The 14,589-nt window shown below is 40.7% G+C and overlaps 1 protein-coding gene across 2 annotated transcripts in view; it reads left to right on the top strand.

The window, feature by feature from the left end:
* The first annotated feature begins 7,876 nt into the window (after positions 1 to 7,876).
* The window catches only part of LOC106584072 (desmoplakin-B), a 36,134-nt gene continuing 29,421 nt past the window's right edge, over positions 7,877 to 14,589 (top strand). The window contains exons 1-4 of one of the 2 annotated variants that reach the window (XM_014168912.3): positions 7,877 to 8,282; positions 12,497 to 12,590; positions 13,863 to 13,996; positions 14,347 to 14,497. In XM_014168912.3, the coding sequence (XP_014024387.3) occupies positions 8,089 to 8,282; positions 12,497 to 12,590; positions 13,863 to 13,996; positions 14,347 to 14,497 (573 nt within the window). In that variant the 5' untranslated portion in view covers positions 7,877 to 8,088. The remainder of the gene's footprint in view (positions 8,283 to 12,496; positions 12,591 to 13,862; positions 13,997 to 14,346; positions 14,498 to 14,589) is intronic. The other variant, XM_014168913.3, reaches the window with a different exon arrangement.

The following is a 14,589-nucleotide window of genomic DNA, read 5'->3' as shown; positions in this document are numbered from 1 at the left end:
CCTTCTGCTCCGTTGGCAAGCACAAGGGTCTTGAAGATGATACGAGCTTCGACTGGAAGCCAGTGGAGTGTGCGGAGGAGTGGGGTGACATGTGGGCTGTGGAATTCTAGATAAGTTGCAGGGTTTTGATGGCACGAGCAGGGAGCCCAGCCAACAGAGAGTTGCAGTAGTGTTGACGGGAGATGAGTAGTGCCTGGATTAGGACCTGCGCCGCTTCCTGTGTGAGGAAAGGTTGTACTCTACTGATGTTGTAGTGCATGAACCTGCAGGAGCGAGTCACTTATTTGATGTTTGCAGAGAACGACAGGGTGTTGTCCAGGGTCATGACAAGGTTCTTTGCACTCTGGGATGGGGACAATGTGGAGTTGTCAACCATGATGGAGAGGTCTTGGAGCGGGCAGGCCTTTCCCGGGAGGAAGAGCAGCTCTGTTTTGTTGAGGTTGAGCTTAAGGTGGTGGGCCGACATCCAAGCTGAGATATTTGCCAGGCACGCAGAGATCCGTGTCGCCACCTGGATGTCAGAAGGAGGGAAGGAGAAGAGTAGTTGAGTGTCATCCGCATAGCAATGATAGGCGAGACCACTGTAACACTGCCCATGTTTTGAATTCTGTTGCTGTACATTTCAAAAGTGCTGAACAAATAGTTATATTGACTACATCAGTCCTAGCTTGCTCATTAATGTCTTAATCGAAATTAGGGATTGCCTCCCATAGTTTATACACCATGTGAGGATATCAGAGCCGAGTGACATGGAGTAAAGAGAAAAGAGGGAGGGCCTAGAACCTAGCCCTGGGGGACACCAGTAGTGAGAGCATGTGGTGCAGACACAGATCCTCTCCACGCCACATGGTAGGAGCGACCTGCCATGTAGAATGCAATCCAGGAGTGAACCTGAGACACCCAACCCTGCTGTTCTTTAACACCTGCTACATTACTGCAGACATGGTTATTTGAGCCATCCCATTGGCCAGTGGTAAGCCTATAGTGCACTTGATTTGCTCCCCCCGGGAAGGTCAGATTTGTACCCTCAGACCAGTGGCGATTTTAGCATGTAAATCTTGGTGGGGCAAACTCTCCAAAAACATTAATTCAGCCTTATTTACTGTCTTTTAAAAAAAAAACATAGCTGATATGGCTGCTTAAACAAATGTGGTTTCTACTGACAATTGAGATGTATAAACTATGGCATAAGGGGACGACAAGCGGATAAGAGGCAATCCCTAATTTCGATTAAGACATTAATGAGCAAGCTAGGACTGATGTAGTCAATATAACTATTTGTTCAGCACTTTTGAAATGTACAGCAACAGAATTCAAAACATGGGCAGTATTACAGTACTCTCCCTGTACACCAAGTCAGAACTGTAGGATAAATAAAGGGGGCATATAATTAGACAATGAAAGCTCTTACAATATTCGATGATTACGTTTCTCTTAAACAGGCTATAGGCTACAAGTATGATGGGAAAAGGGACCAAATTATTAGGGGGAGGCACATGGGCTACTAACAGCGTACTACACAACATAGACTTAGTATTACTTTCTTAGCTACAGTATACATATCTCCCTGGCATATTACATCATTTATGCAGCAGCATACGAGAACATTTTTGGACTCACCTTGTTGTGCTGTGCTCATTTGAACAGGAAGGTGGCGCGGTGGACCTTCGTGGGCAAATTTTATCATCAAACTTTTTTTAATCAAAGTTTGGCATTCTCTGGATTGGTGTTTTCAAGACAACTTTGAACACCGAAAAAAACAAGGTTGAATAATGATGACATCAGTGATCTTCAGGTCGGAGCTCTAGAAAGCGGCCGCAGTTACCGATTTGCAATTTCGAGTTGGATGACCGTTCACAGTGTATTTTCCCAGTCGGAACTAGTTCTTTTCTGAGTTCCCAGTTGTCTTGAACTCACTGAAGTCTGAGAATTTCAAGTTCTGAGTTTCCAGTTGTTTGAGCGCGGCAGAAGTCATACTGGATTGACAGCATGGCCAATGTTGAATGTTTATTCTTTTAAGCTTTGAAAATAGACCCTTAAATGCAGACTTGGACCACACACCCACTCCACTGAATAGCAGGTAAGTGATTGCTTTGCAATGCTTGCAGTTTGCCACTGATTCCTTCCAAACCATTCATTGTTGTAACGTATGTGATGGGAGTCGGGAAGCAAGTTCAGGGAGTGCATAATTGAATTTAATGAACAAAATAAGAAACACAAACAACGCACACGCAGGAAACTGAAACCATGACACCAGGGGAAGGAACTAAAGGGAGTGACATATATAGGGCAGGTAATCAAGGAGGTGATGGAGTCCAGGTGAGTCTGATGATGCGCAGGTGCGCATAACGATGGTGACAAGTGTGCACCATAACGAGCAGCCTGGTGACATGGAGGCCGGAAAGGGAGCACACATGACAATTGTTGAATTTGCGATTTCCAACTTGTTGTGTAATGTTTATGCCCAATGGGCGATGAGCGGAGATATGTTTTATCTATAATTTCTCATAAATTATTTATTTTCACCTGCCCTGAGTGGGTCGCCACTGCTTCAGACATAGGAAATGGTTCAAAATGGGAACTTATCACTTACCCGGCGTGCAGGGTAGCTGAATCGGGTACTCATTTTTACTTATATTTATTTAACCTTTATTAAACAAGGAAGGGCTCATTGTGATTTGAAATATATTTTCCAAGAGTGTCCTGGCCAAGATAGGCAGCACCAAGTCATTACACAATTACAGACAGACAACATGAAAAACTACAAGTAATCTAGTAAAAACTATTGAAATCACAGGAGTATAGCAAAATCATAAAACAGCAAATTAAAAACATTGACATGTGAAGGAATCAGCCTCAAAATCCTTCATCAATGATTTAAAAAAATATATATATTCTTCCAGTTTAAAAGTATTTTGTAAGGGGTTCCAAGCTGATGGCGCAGAGTACATAAAAGCCCTTTTACCAAATTCAGTTCGTCCTGCGAACGAAGAGAGTACCCACCACATTTTTGAAGAATAAAAATGTCCAAATAAAATGGTAATAAACCCCAAATGGCTTTGTAAATAAAAGTATACCAGTGCCTGAGCCTACGAGTGACTAGAAGGCCAGACAACCATGGTATATAAAGTGCTATGGTGCGTAAGGGTTTTACAGTTTATAATAAATATAAAAGCTCCATGGTAAAGGGTGTCAATTGGTCTCAAACACTGAGCGGAAGCATTCATATACAAAATATCACATCTAGTATAAGCATAAATGTAGCTGAAACTAGCCTCCTTCTGGCTTCAAAATACATTTTCAACAATTTACAAAAAAATTAAAGCTGAAGTTGGGATTTTATTTTAGGAATAAGGTCTGTTTTTCTTCTCTACCGCCATAAGAGCGAGATTAATAAAACCCCTGATCTAGGACGATGAGAACAGCCAGAGAGAGTCAGTCCACTTTGGCAGAGCGGAGAGCCTCTGTGACACAGACATTCAAGAATTCAAGCCAATTACTTTCACTTTGTTGTATGCATTTCTTGTACTCATAATGGAGGATTGACTGTGCTGCATTGGAAAGACAAGAACAAAGATGTGTTACAATATGTTCCATCACACTGATCTCTTTACTTGTTTTCAATCGTGGTAGAATGAAGACCAGCCATGGAATGTCAGTTTGGCAGAATGTATGTGTCAGCGTGTGTGTGTTTGTGTGTGTGTGTGTGTGAGAGTGTGTGTGTGTGTGTGTGTGTGTGTGTTCATTTGTGCACACAAACGCAGGGACGTGTTTTAGTATGTTTTTAAATTCACCAACAGGCATGTAGATGGGTTAGCTGACAACGTCACAAAAATGATGCACATGCTTCAATGGGGCAGATGTCTGTGTGTTGTTGTGATTCTGGATGGCCAGATAGCTAGCAATAATGACAAGAAACTGCCACGTGGGGAATCATAAGTGGCTCGTTTCAGCTAGTTTTATATTGTTCTTGATACAGTACCATGTCTTGTTTGAGCTTTTGGCTGATTTCATGTTAATGCTAATATGGCTAAAATTCGCTAGCTAGCTAACCAAACTGTAATGATGTATTTGAGACAACAAGTGTTCATTGTCCAAATGTATTTATGTTTTCAATAAACATTGGAGATGAAATATAATTTACATGTTGTCAACAATCTAAGCCAACCCCGTCTGTTTGACCCCATAGTTGCACACGTGTTGGTTTTGTTGCTAGACAACCAACCCTTTCTATGGCCTAGTGATTATAAGGGCGGTACTGAATTGGTCTTCTATATGATAAAACTCCAAGACTCCAACTTATAGCTTACACGAATCAATCCACCCACACTGCTGCTATTAAAAGTTTGACACTTCTGGAGATGGAGGGAAGGATTCGGGTTGATAAAGAAAGGGTGGTTTATGTGTATGTTGCTCTGCATTTCCATGACAACAAGCATAAGGGTCATAACCCCGGTCTCCAACTTGGTGCAACAGGCCTACTTCACACACATAGGAGCAACATTCTGCAGTTACATGTTTGAGCTAACGTGAGACACACAGTCTTGCAATAAATGAATTATGCACACACACTGTACCCTGACAGTTAATCATCATGAAGACTCACTTATGCAAGCAAGCAAGCACACACGCACGCTCTCATGCACACACTCACTCACTCACTCACACTCACACACACAGACACACACAGAAAGAGCTGTGAGATTCCTCAGAGCCTGCTGAGTTCGTTGGGGTAGAGTCGTTCTGGTCAATGTCAAGTACAGAGGCTAAGGCTGTTCAGTCTGTGTACTGTGTGCAAGATTGGCTACCCCACATGGTAAACAACACATTACCACAACATTATATTCAGAATTGACAACATTTGAGACCAAGACACACTACTGTTAACCTTTTAGAAGAGCTCATGCCTTGTGGTGAAGTTGAATGTCTTCATATTATCTTTAAAGGGGCATTCAGCAGTTGCTACATCCATTTTTGGACTTGTAAATGAATGATAATTAGCTATTGATTCTTGAAGAATAGAACATATATATATGTCCAATGAACTTAGTTCAACTGTCTTAAGCCATCAGAAACATCAAATAAGCTTGTTTTACTCCAACACTTTGTAAACAAAAAAAATGTAAACAAACACAATATAGCCTTAAAACATGGTTAAAACTATAATTGTGATATCATGGATGGTCAGTCCTTGCATCCATAGCTTTGTCTATGAATCTGAGAGTTGACATTTCTCCAGCCGCATCCCTCAGCTTTTTACTGAAAAAGAGGCAGGGAAACGCCTTGTTGTTTCTACTGCTGATTGCCACTTTAAAGATACTGTAAGATGATAAGATGGAAATAGTTATAACTCATTCTTTATTGTGCTGATTAACATCAGTAAGATTGACTTTCAGGTTCTCTCTACCAGTGACAGAGTGCTGTCAAACTTGTTTTTCCTGTGGACACCACCCATTGTCTTGGATGAGGGATCTGCATATTGTTAGTGTCTAGGCATGTGTTACAGTGATAAAAGTACTTACCAAACTATGTAACACTTTACTTGACACCCAGTGCCTTAACACATTATGATATGTTCATAACCATGTCATAATATGTCATAACAGCTGACATAACGTGTCATAACCTGTCATAATATAGTCATAACACTGTCATGACCCATATATTTACACCTGTTGTGACATATATTGCATTACTTTATGGTTGGTAATGACTTACATGAGTTTGAGTTAGTTTTTTTTTTCCTGCCAAGAAGTTCCCTTTCGTTTGAAAGTTTGTTTCTCACATCCTCTGTCATAAAGTGTATTTTCCCACGGGGGACCAGTAAGGAGAAAAAATTTATGAAATGTATGCATTCACTACTGTAAGTCGCTCTGGATAAGAGCGTCTGCTAAATGACTAAAATGTTTTAAAAAATGTACAAAAAAATGTCTACAAGTTATTTAAAATATTGTGAAAAATTACAACTACAACACTGTCATGAAGAATTATGACCATCCTGTGTCACTTTACTTGAACTAAGAAAATACACTTTATGACACTATCATGAAGCATTATGACCATCCTGTGTCACTTTACTTAGGGTAGCCTAGTGGTTAGAGCGTTGGGCTAGTAACCGAAAGGTTGCAAGTTCGAATCCCCGCGCTGACAAGGTACAAATATGTCGTTCTGCCCCTGAACAAGGCAGTTCCTAGGCCGTCATTGAAAATAAGAATTTGTTCTTAACTGACTTGCCTAGTTAAATAAATGTAACATTTTTTTTTGTTACTTGAACTAAGAAAATACACTTCATGACACTGTCAAGAAGCATTATGACCATCCTGTGTCACTTTACTTGAACTAAGAAAATACACTTCATGACAGTGTCAAGAAGCATTATGACCATCCTGTGTCACTTTACTTGAACTAAAAAAATACACTTCATGACACTGTCAAGAAGCATTATGACCATCCTGTGTCACTTTACTTGAACTAAGAAAATACACTTTATGACACTGTCAAGAAGCATTATGCCCATCATAATCATATATGCCAGATAGGCCTATTATGTACCCTTTTGTCAGTCATCAGTCAAAAAGAGGGTGTCTTGTCCTGCTCCTGAAAACTGCTCCTGCATTTAACCCAGTCACCAGCAACAGAGCATTGGGGTAGGTGCATGTCTGACATCAATGTGTGCACAATTACAAGGACATTTTTTTATGGTAATAATATATATATATTTTAAACATAAACATACTGTTGACATGTAGGCTATGGTGTAATGGAATGTTTTGTCTTGTGTGGTAGGTTTTGTGCATTTTGACACTCTTATGTAGGTGTCATAACCAGCCATAAATAGTAGGTTGGTAGGTTTTGTGGGTTTTAACACTCTTATGTAGGTGTCATAACCAGCCATAAAATAACGCAATATATGTCACACAGGTCTAAATATGTGTCATGACAGTGTTATGACTATTTTATAACAGGTTATGACAAGTTATGTCAGTTGTTATGACAGTTATATCTGTGTCATAACATGTTATGATGCTGGGTATCAAGTAAAGTGTAACCAAAAACTATTATAATGAATAATGTTATGAATGCTTTTGCAATGAATGTTGTAATGAATATCTCATTAGAGATGAACTGTCACAATTGTCTGCAACATACATAACTGTTTTAAAAAAATTACCAATATTGGATCGCCTTCGATATGTTTATTAGCCAGGGGGGGCTTTCCTTTTCTGATAGTCTCTTACTCCATTAATTTCGTCAATAGTGATCTGTTGGAAAGAAACAGTAAACATTTCAGTGTCAAGACTTCTTCAGTTTGACCTTCAACAACAGCCTGAACACTGAGAGATAATTGGCCTAACCCTCCCACAGAAAACACAGGCATGTACGCACACACACACACACACACACACATGTTTTGTTCTTCTGTCCTCGTGGGGACATTCAAAATCTTATTTCCCTTAACTCTAACCCATAACCCAAACCCTAAACCTAACTCCTAACCCTAACCACTAACCACTTACCCTAACCCTAATGCTAACCCTAATTGTAACCCTAACCCATACACTTAAAATATCCTTTGTATAAACTTAAAATATCCTTTGACATGGGACATGTCCCCACGAGGTAGATTTTTTCCTAGTTTTACTATCCTTGTGGGGACTTTTGGGGATTTTAGGTGCCCACAAGGATAGAAGAACCAAACCAAACACACACACCACTTCTCCACCTTGGCTACGAAACGTACATATCATACTAAATGGAGGAAGACAGTTTACGTTTACTATGATACATCTACCCCTGAGTACAGGTTGAGATAGAGGAGGGCCGGGGACGTGGAAAGAAAAAAACTCTAAATTAAAAGTAGGTTGATAAAAGGTGTGGTCTGTTTTGTTTTGCCAAAAACGATACTTTTCCGTGTTGCAGATCAAGTCGGTGCTGCCTAGGGACGCTGCTCCGCAGACAGGTGCAAGAGGGATCACCAACCGCTTCACACAGTCCCCTCTGACAGCTTTTGCGCACTGCAGCCACGATTACAAACTCTTCATCCACCATTTTTCTCCAGCGGAGTTTTCTAACTTTTTGGATCCAGAGATGAGTCTATACGGGTCCCAGAGGGGGCTTCATGTCAGCCGCAGTATCGGGTCCAGGCCCGACCTGAGCGGGGGAACTGGACAGTATGCCCAGAGCGAAGTGCACGGTGGTAATAGATATGGACAGGAGTACATGGATGATAATACTTACAGCTACTCAAAGACTTCCATGGGAGGTGGTGGATACGGACAGGGGTAAGAATAGTTTTTTCTTCAAAAGGCCCGTATTGTGCTGTAGGGTCCTGGGTTACACAATTGCTTTCACTTGCCCGTATACATTTGAACTAGGCTACAACTCCATTGCCACTGAAGATAAATACAATGCACTATATAACCGTGTCATCTAACACATTATTTCAATCTAGTTCATTCTTTTTTTATGTCAAGATCTTGATTTTGTCGGTGGGATAATTATAGGCCTGTGTCGTTGTCGTATATATATATAGCCTAGGCTATGGCAGGGGCGAATATTATCTATCTGTGAGTGCCGACCCAGTTAATAATTTATTAGGCATCATTGAGAGGTATTTGTTTCCAAGTTTAACGACCTGCTGACAACCCCCCCAAAAATACAGAAAATTAACCACACAGCAAATTCTTCAGCGTTAAATCAACACTGACATTTAGTGTTACATTTAACTATGGGCCAGTGTCTAAATGGGTCCACCCTTTTCAGTGTTAAATTAAAACTGTGCTTAGAGCTGACACTATTACACTTTTTCAGTGTTAAGGAATGAACACTTTTAGGGTTATGCAATACCACCTCATATAGTATTTTTAACATTAGGAAGTGTATATAGTTTACACCAATGGTGTTATGCTATTAATCTTTTTTTTACAGAAAGTAATCAACATAATACACATTACAGAACTTAATTTAAAAAAAGAACACTAGGAAGTGTGTATAGTTTGCACCAATGGTGTTGTGCAATTACACCTCATGGTATTTTAACCATTATGCAAATGCTGTGCCTTCAGAAAGTACCCCTTGACTTTTCCCACATAAAAAAACAGACATTTAATATACCTTTGAGCATGGTGAAGTTATTAATTACACTTGGGATGATGTATCAATACACCTAATCACTACAAAGATACAGGCGTCCTTCCTAACTCAGTTGCCGGAGAGGAAGGAAACCGCTCAGGGATTTCACCATGAGGCCAACTGCATGTAGAGACATACAGATTTGAATGGCTGTTATAGGAGAAAACTCAGGATGGATCAACAACATTGTAGTTACTCCACAATACTAACCTAAATGACAAAATGAACAGAAGGAAGTCTGTACAGAATATATTTTTTTCCAAAACATGCATCCTGTTTGCAATAAGGCACTAAAGTAAAAGTACAAAAAATGTGACAAAGAATGCATTTAAATTAACAGGTGTGCCTTGTAAAATGTACATTTCTGGAATTTCTTTCCCTTTTAATGCGTTTGAGCCAATCAGTTGTGTTGTGACAAGGTAGGGGTGGTATACAGCAGATAGCCCTATTTGGTAAAAGACCAAGTCCATATTATGGCAAGAACAGCTCAAATAAGCAAAAAGAAGCGACAGTCCATCATTACTTTAAGATATAAAGGTCAGTCTATGCGGAAAATTTCAAGAACTTTGAAAGTTTCTTCAAGTGCAGTCGCAAAAACCATCAAGCACTATGATGAAACTGGCTCTCATGAGGACCGCCACAGGAAAGGAAGGCCCAGAGTTACCTCTGCTGCAGAGGATAAGTTCATTAGAGTTACCAGCCTTAGAATATTGCAGCCCAAATAAATGCTTCACAGAGTTCAAGTAACAGACACATCTCATCAACTATTCAGAGGAGACTGCGTGAATCAGGCCTTCATGGTCAAATTGCTGCAAAGAAGAAACCTCTACTAAAGGACACCAATAGGAAGAAGAGAATTGTTTTGGCCACGTGCAATGAACATTAGACCCGGTGGAAATCTGTCCTTTGGTCTGATGAGTCCAAACTTGAGATTTTTGGTTCCAAGCACCATGTCTTTGTGAGATGCAGAGTAGGATTCCCACCGTGAAGCATGGAGGAGAAGATGTGATTGTGTGGGGGTGCTTTGCTGGTAACACTGTCGGTGATGTATTTAGAATTCAAGGCACACTTAAGCAGCATGGCTACCACAACATTTTGCAGTGATACGCCATCCCATCTAATTTGGACTTAGTGGGACTATCATTTGTTTTTCAACAGGACAGTGACCCAACGCACCTCCAGGCTGTGTTAGGGCAGATTTACCAAGAAGGAGAGTGATGGAGTGCTGCATCAGATGACCTGGCCTCAACAATCACCTGACCACCCAATTGAGATGGTTTGGGAAGAGTTGGACCACAGAGTGAAGGAAAAGCAGCCAACAAGTGCTCAGCATGTGGGAACTCCTTCAAGACTGTTGGAAATGCATTACAGGTGAAGCTGGTTGAGAGAATGTGAACAGTGTCCAAAGCTGTCATCAAGGCAAAGGGTGGCTGCTTTGAAGAATCTCAAATATAAAACATATTTTGATTTGTTTAACACTTTTTTGGTTACTAATTTATTCCATATGTGTTATTTCATAATTGTGATGTCTTAGTAAAAACAAAGAAAAACCCTTGAACGAGTAGGTATGTCCAAACATTTGACTGGTACTGTATGTAAATTAGATACCTTTGTACTTCATTTTGAATAAATGAGCAAACATTTCTAAAAACATGTTTTCACTTTGTCATCATGGGGTACTGTGTGAAAGATGGGTGAGACAAAAATACATTTAACATTTTTTTTTATTCAGGCTGTAACAACAAAATGTGGAATAAATCACAGGGTATGAATACCTTCTGAAGACAATGTAGGTCTGTATCTCTTGACAAGGTCACTTGTGTTGGATTAAGGACATTACAATAATGTTTACGAGTCTTTAGTGCCACATGCTCTTATATAAGCATGTACAAAGACTTCAGAACTAGTAGCAGACATGCTCAAACTTTAATAAACATAACCAAAGAGCACTTCAACTGGTACAACACTTCCACTCACATGTGGCCAAAAACAATTAATTCAAAGCCACATCCCCACCAAGCCACGGCTCCAATATAATTTCCCAGTGTGCCTTGCCTTTTCGAGTGAATTGTTGAGTTACCACCCATGACTATATTTGTTAGTGACAGAGACATGCTGGTTGAAATCATACATTTTCAGTCCTATGGACTGAATTTTTGCCCATGAAAGAAATATACATGTTATATAATGTTAGAACTAATGCATAAATATTGCATGTCAAAATGGCTAGCAAGCTAATAACAGATCACGTCAATATGGCTAGTTAATGGGCTATGATCATAAACAGCATGCAGTTACTTGCTGTATAACTCTAATGACAGAGCTAAATGTGGAATAATCGGTTATGTGTTTCTGACTATACTCTTCAAGAGGTGATGATATTAAAACCAAGTAGTTGTCAATGGTTTTAGTGGACCTGGGGGTCGTCTCCTTGTTCCCCCAGCAGCAAAATTGAACGCTCTGAACCGTATTGTGACATTTTATTGATATCAACCTATACAATTCTATAGTCTACACTATAGAGGTTATGGTTATAGTTGAATATGTCTGCGATTACACAGGCAGTCCAATTCTATTTTTTCCCACTAATTGGTCTTTTTGCCAGTCACATCAGATCTTTTCACATCAGATCTTTTTCAGAGCTGATCTGATTGGTCAAAAGACCAATTAGTGTGGACAAGAAGATCAAAATTGGGCTCCCTGTGTAAATGCAGCCTCTGTGTTGTTGTGTTGCAAATGGCATAGGGAAAATGTGACAGTTCTCTTGACTCACATTTCCCCTTTGTCTATCCCTGCACTCATGCTCAATTCAACCAGGGCATAGCGGCATCATCCTCGGATAACTAAAGACTTGCTAATTGCTACACTAAGATAATAACTCATTACAGTAAACCTTTGGGATCATTGATGTACATAGCAGAAAGTGTAATTGATGATGGGGATATTGATGATGATGCTGATTACAATGTTGTTTGATGATGAAGATGATTATGATAATGATGTTTATATTATCGATGATGTTGACATATATACCGATAACAATAATGATAATCATGAAACTACTTTAAATGCTAAGTTAAAAGTGACAGTTAACAAAGTTTTGGCTTTAAAAACACTTAAAAACTGAAGGCAGGGCAGGGGAATGCAACCGAAACGGCGATATTTGATATGCGTCTACCTCTGACTTAAACTGCTCCAGGCTAACCCCTGTTACATGCAGGTCCTAGGCCTCAGGTAGCCTATAACACAATACAACCACACAACTTGTTTGCAAAATATTATTTGATTGACTGGTACCCTAACATTGACCGGTTGGATAACAGTAAGATGTTGATTATAACCCTTCCCTCCATGTCTCCTACAGACAGTTCCCCCTCAGTGGCCTCCACCAGAAGGCCTACATCCTGCAGGGCCAGTGTCAGGACTACCTGAGGGAAGCAGAACACTACCTACAGGCTGTAAGTCACTACCCACCATAGATATATAACAACAGTGTTCTATTTAATTCTGTACTTCATGTCCTGTCTGCTTTGAGATACTGGCTTTGGTCATGATGTTAGTCTAAGTACAGTTAGTCTCATGTCTGGCAACGGTAAATGTAATCAGACACTCTGATTAAGACATGTACTGCACCTGTAGACTGAGGTATGAAAGCTAAGATTACTATACCAATCCTGCAACCAAGCCCCTCCTGACTTGCTTTAGTGGAATTGTGGTGTGTTAGTACAAGTAGGTCTATGCATTTAATCAGCAGAGGAACATGACTGTTAGGTTTCTTAAAGGGATACTGCACGATTTTCAACTTAGGCGTTTACCTAGTTACCCAGAATCAGATGAACTCAATGATGCCATTTGCATGTCTCTACGTGCAGTGTGAAAGAAGTTACAGGTCGTTTTGTGAGCTAAAGCTAACGAGAGCTAGCAAAATGACTGGAAGTCTACCGGTACAGCGAGTATGACCAAAGTCTTGCACTATCCCTTTAAATGTCGGGTTTATTATATTCAAGTAATGAGATGATCCATAACAGGTCATTAGACTGGACACACTCACTCTGATGACGAGTCTTCACAACTGTGTGTCTGCGGTTGGCTAAGGCATTTGTGAAACATGCTCTGTCAGGTGTGACTTCGCCCTTCCGCTTCATGTGCGCAGAAGATCTTAAAACAGCTTTTAAATCCTTTCGGCCTGTCAAGCCACGTCTTATCAGAATCATGTCAGATTATATTTCGCATCTGTCTCTGCCATATTTGGCACGTTCAGCATGTTCGTGCAGGTGTCGTCGACTCAGCGTGTGCGCGTTCTGGTCACGCATGAAGTGAGAATAAGAAGTGCATGTCAGCGTGTGTCTAGCACACAGTCCGCAGTAAACCCAGGGATTATCTTTAAACACACACCAACAATGAAATCTAACCCAGGGAAAGTGTTCAGTTGGCCGTGACCTGTCACAGAATGTACTTTTTTAACTATTAAAGTACACTACTGTGCCAACAGTCAATTAGCCTACAGATAGAAGCTATCCGGACAGAAAGATTATGCATTGCATCCTCATGAACTATACATTATGGTCCTTAACTGATTTTTAACTGGGTCTTAAACTGAAGGATTTACCTGACTGAATATAGTCTACCGTATTCTCGTTTGAGAAACCAAGAACGGCAAGTTGAGGCTAGACTGAACATAATGTACAAAGCCATAATGTGTGTTTGACATTTCCCTGTGTGTCCTGCAGGGCGGCGATTCTGGGCGCGGCACAGTGGAGGCAGATCACTACATGGCCATGGCCAGAGAGACAATAGGGCAGCTGAAGGCATGTGCTCTGGACCTCAGACAGATGGGACAACCCAACGATAGCGTGGTCCGAAGGTTAGACACGCTATGAGATGACCACCACTACCGCATACAGATAAACCAATATCCATTCTCCTTGTTTCTCTCTCTATTCCCCGTTCCCTCTCACTGTTTGAGGTCAGATACGCGAACAGATGACTAATATTGCTCCGCACAATATACCTCTCCTTCACTTCTGTCTCTTTCCCTTTTTCCTCTACACTGTTAGGGTTACGCAGGTGTTCATGTGTTTCTTTTATTATTTATGTCATCTTATTTTACCAGGTAAGTTGACTGAGGACAAATTATATTTTACAGCAACGACCTGGGGAAGAGTTTCAGGAAGAGTTTAACATTGACATTCGCTCCCCCTCCCCCCTCCATAGTGTGGAGATGTGTAGGGACCAGTTGACGGGAGTCCACATGGCCATAAACGGGACCATGCAGAGGCGGCGCCGGGGGAGCCGAGGGAGTGGCGCTTGGGAGGAAGCTGGGTGGAGCATTAACGAGGCCATGGCCTGGATTGGACACCAGAAGGTAAGGAGAACCACACCCTACAGGACAGATGTGTAATTCCCGTGTAGGAAGGCATATGCTACGGGATTGCGTAATATTATTGCTGCCACCTG

The sequence above is a fragment of the Salmo salar genome, chromosome 23, assembly GCF_965601325.2.
Source record: "Salmo salar chromosome 23, fSalSal1, whole genome shotgun sequence".
In the NCBI taxonomy this organism is placed as follows: domain Eukaryota; kingdom Metazoa; phylum Chordata; class Actinopteri; order Salmoniformes; family Salmonidae; genus Salmo; species Salmo salar.
The sequence above is the reverse complement of the archived record's forward strand: the minus strand, read 5'-3'. Positions and strand labels throughout refer to the sequence as shown.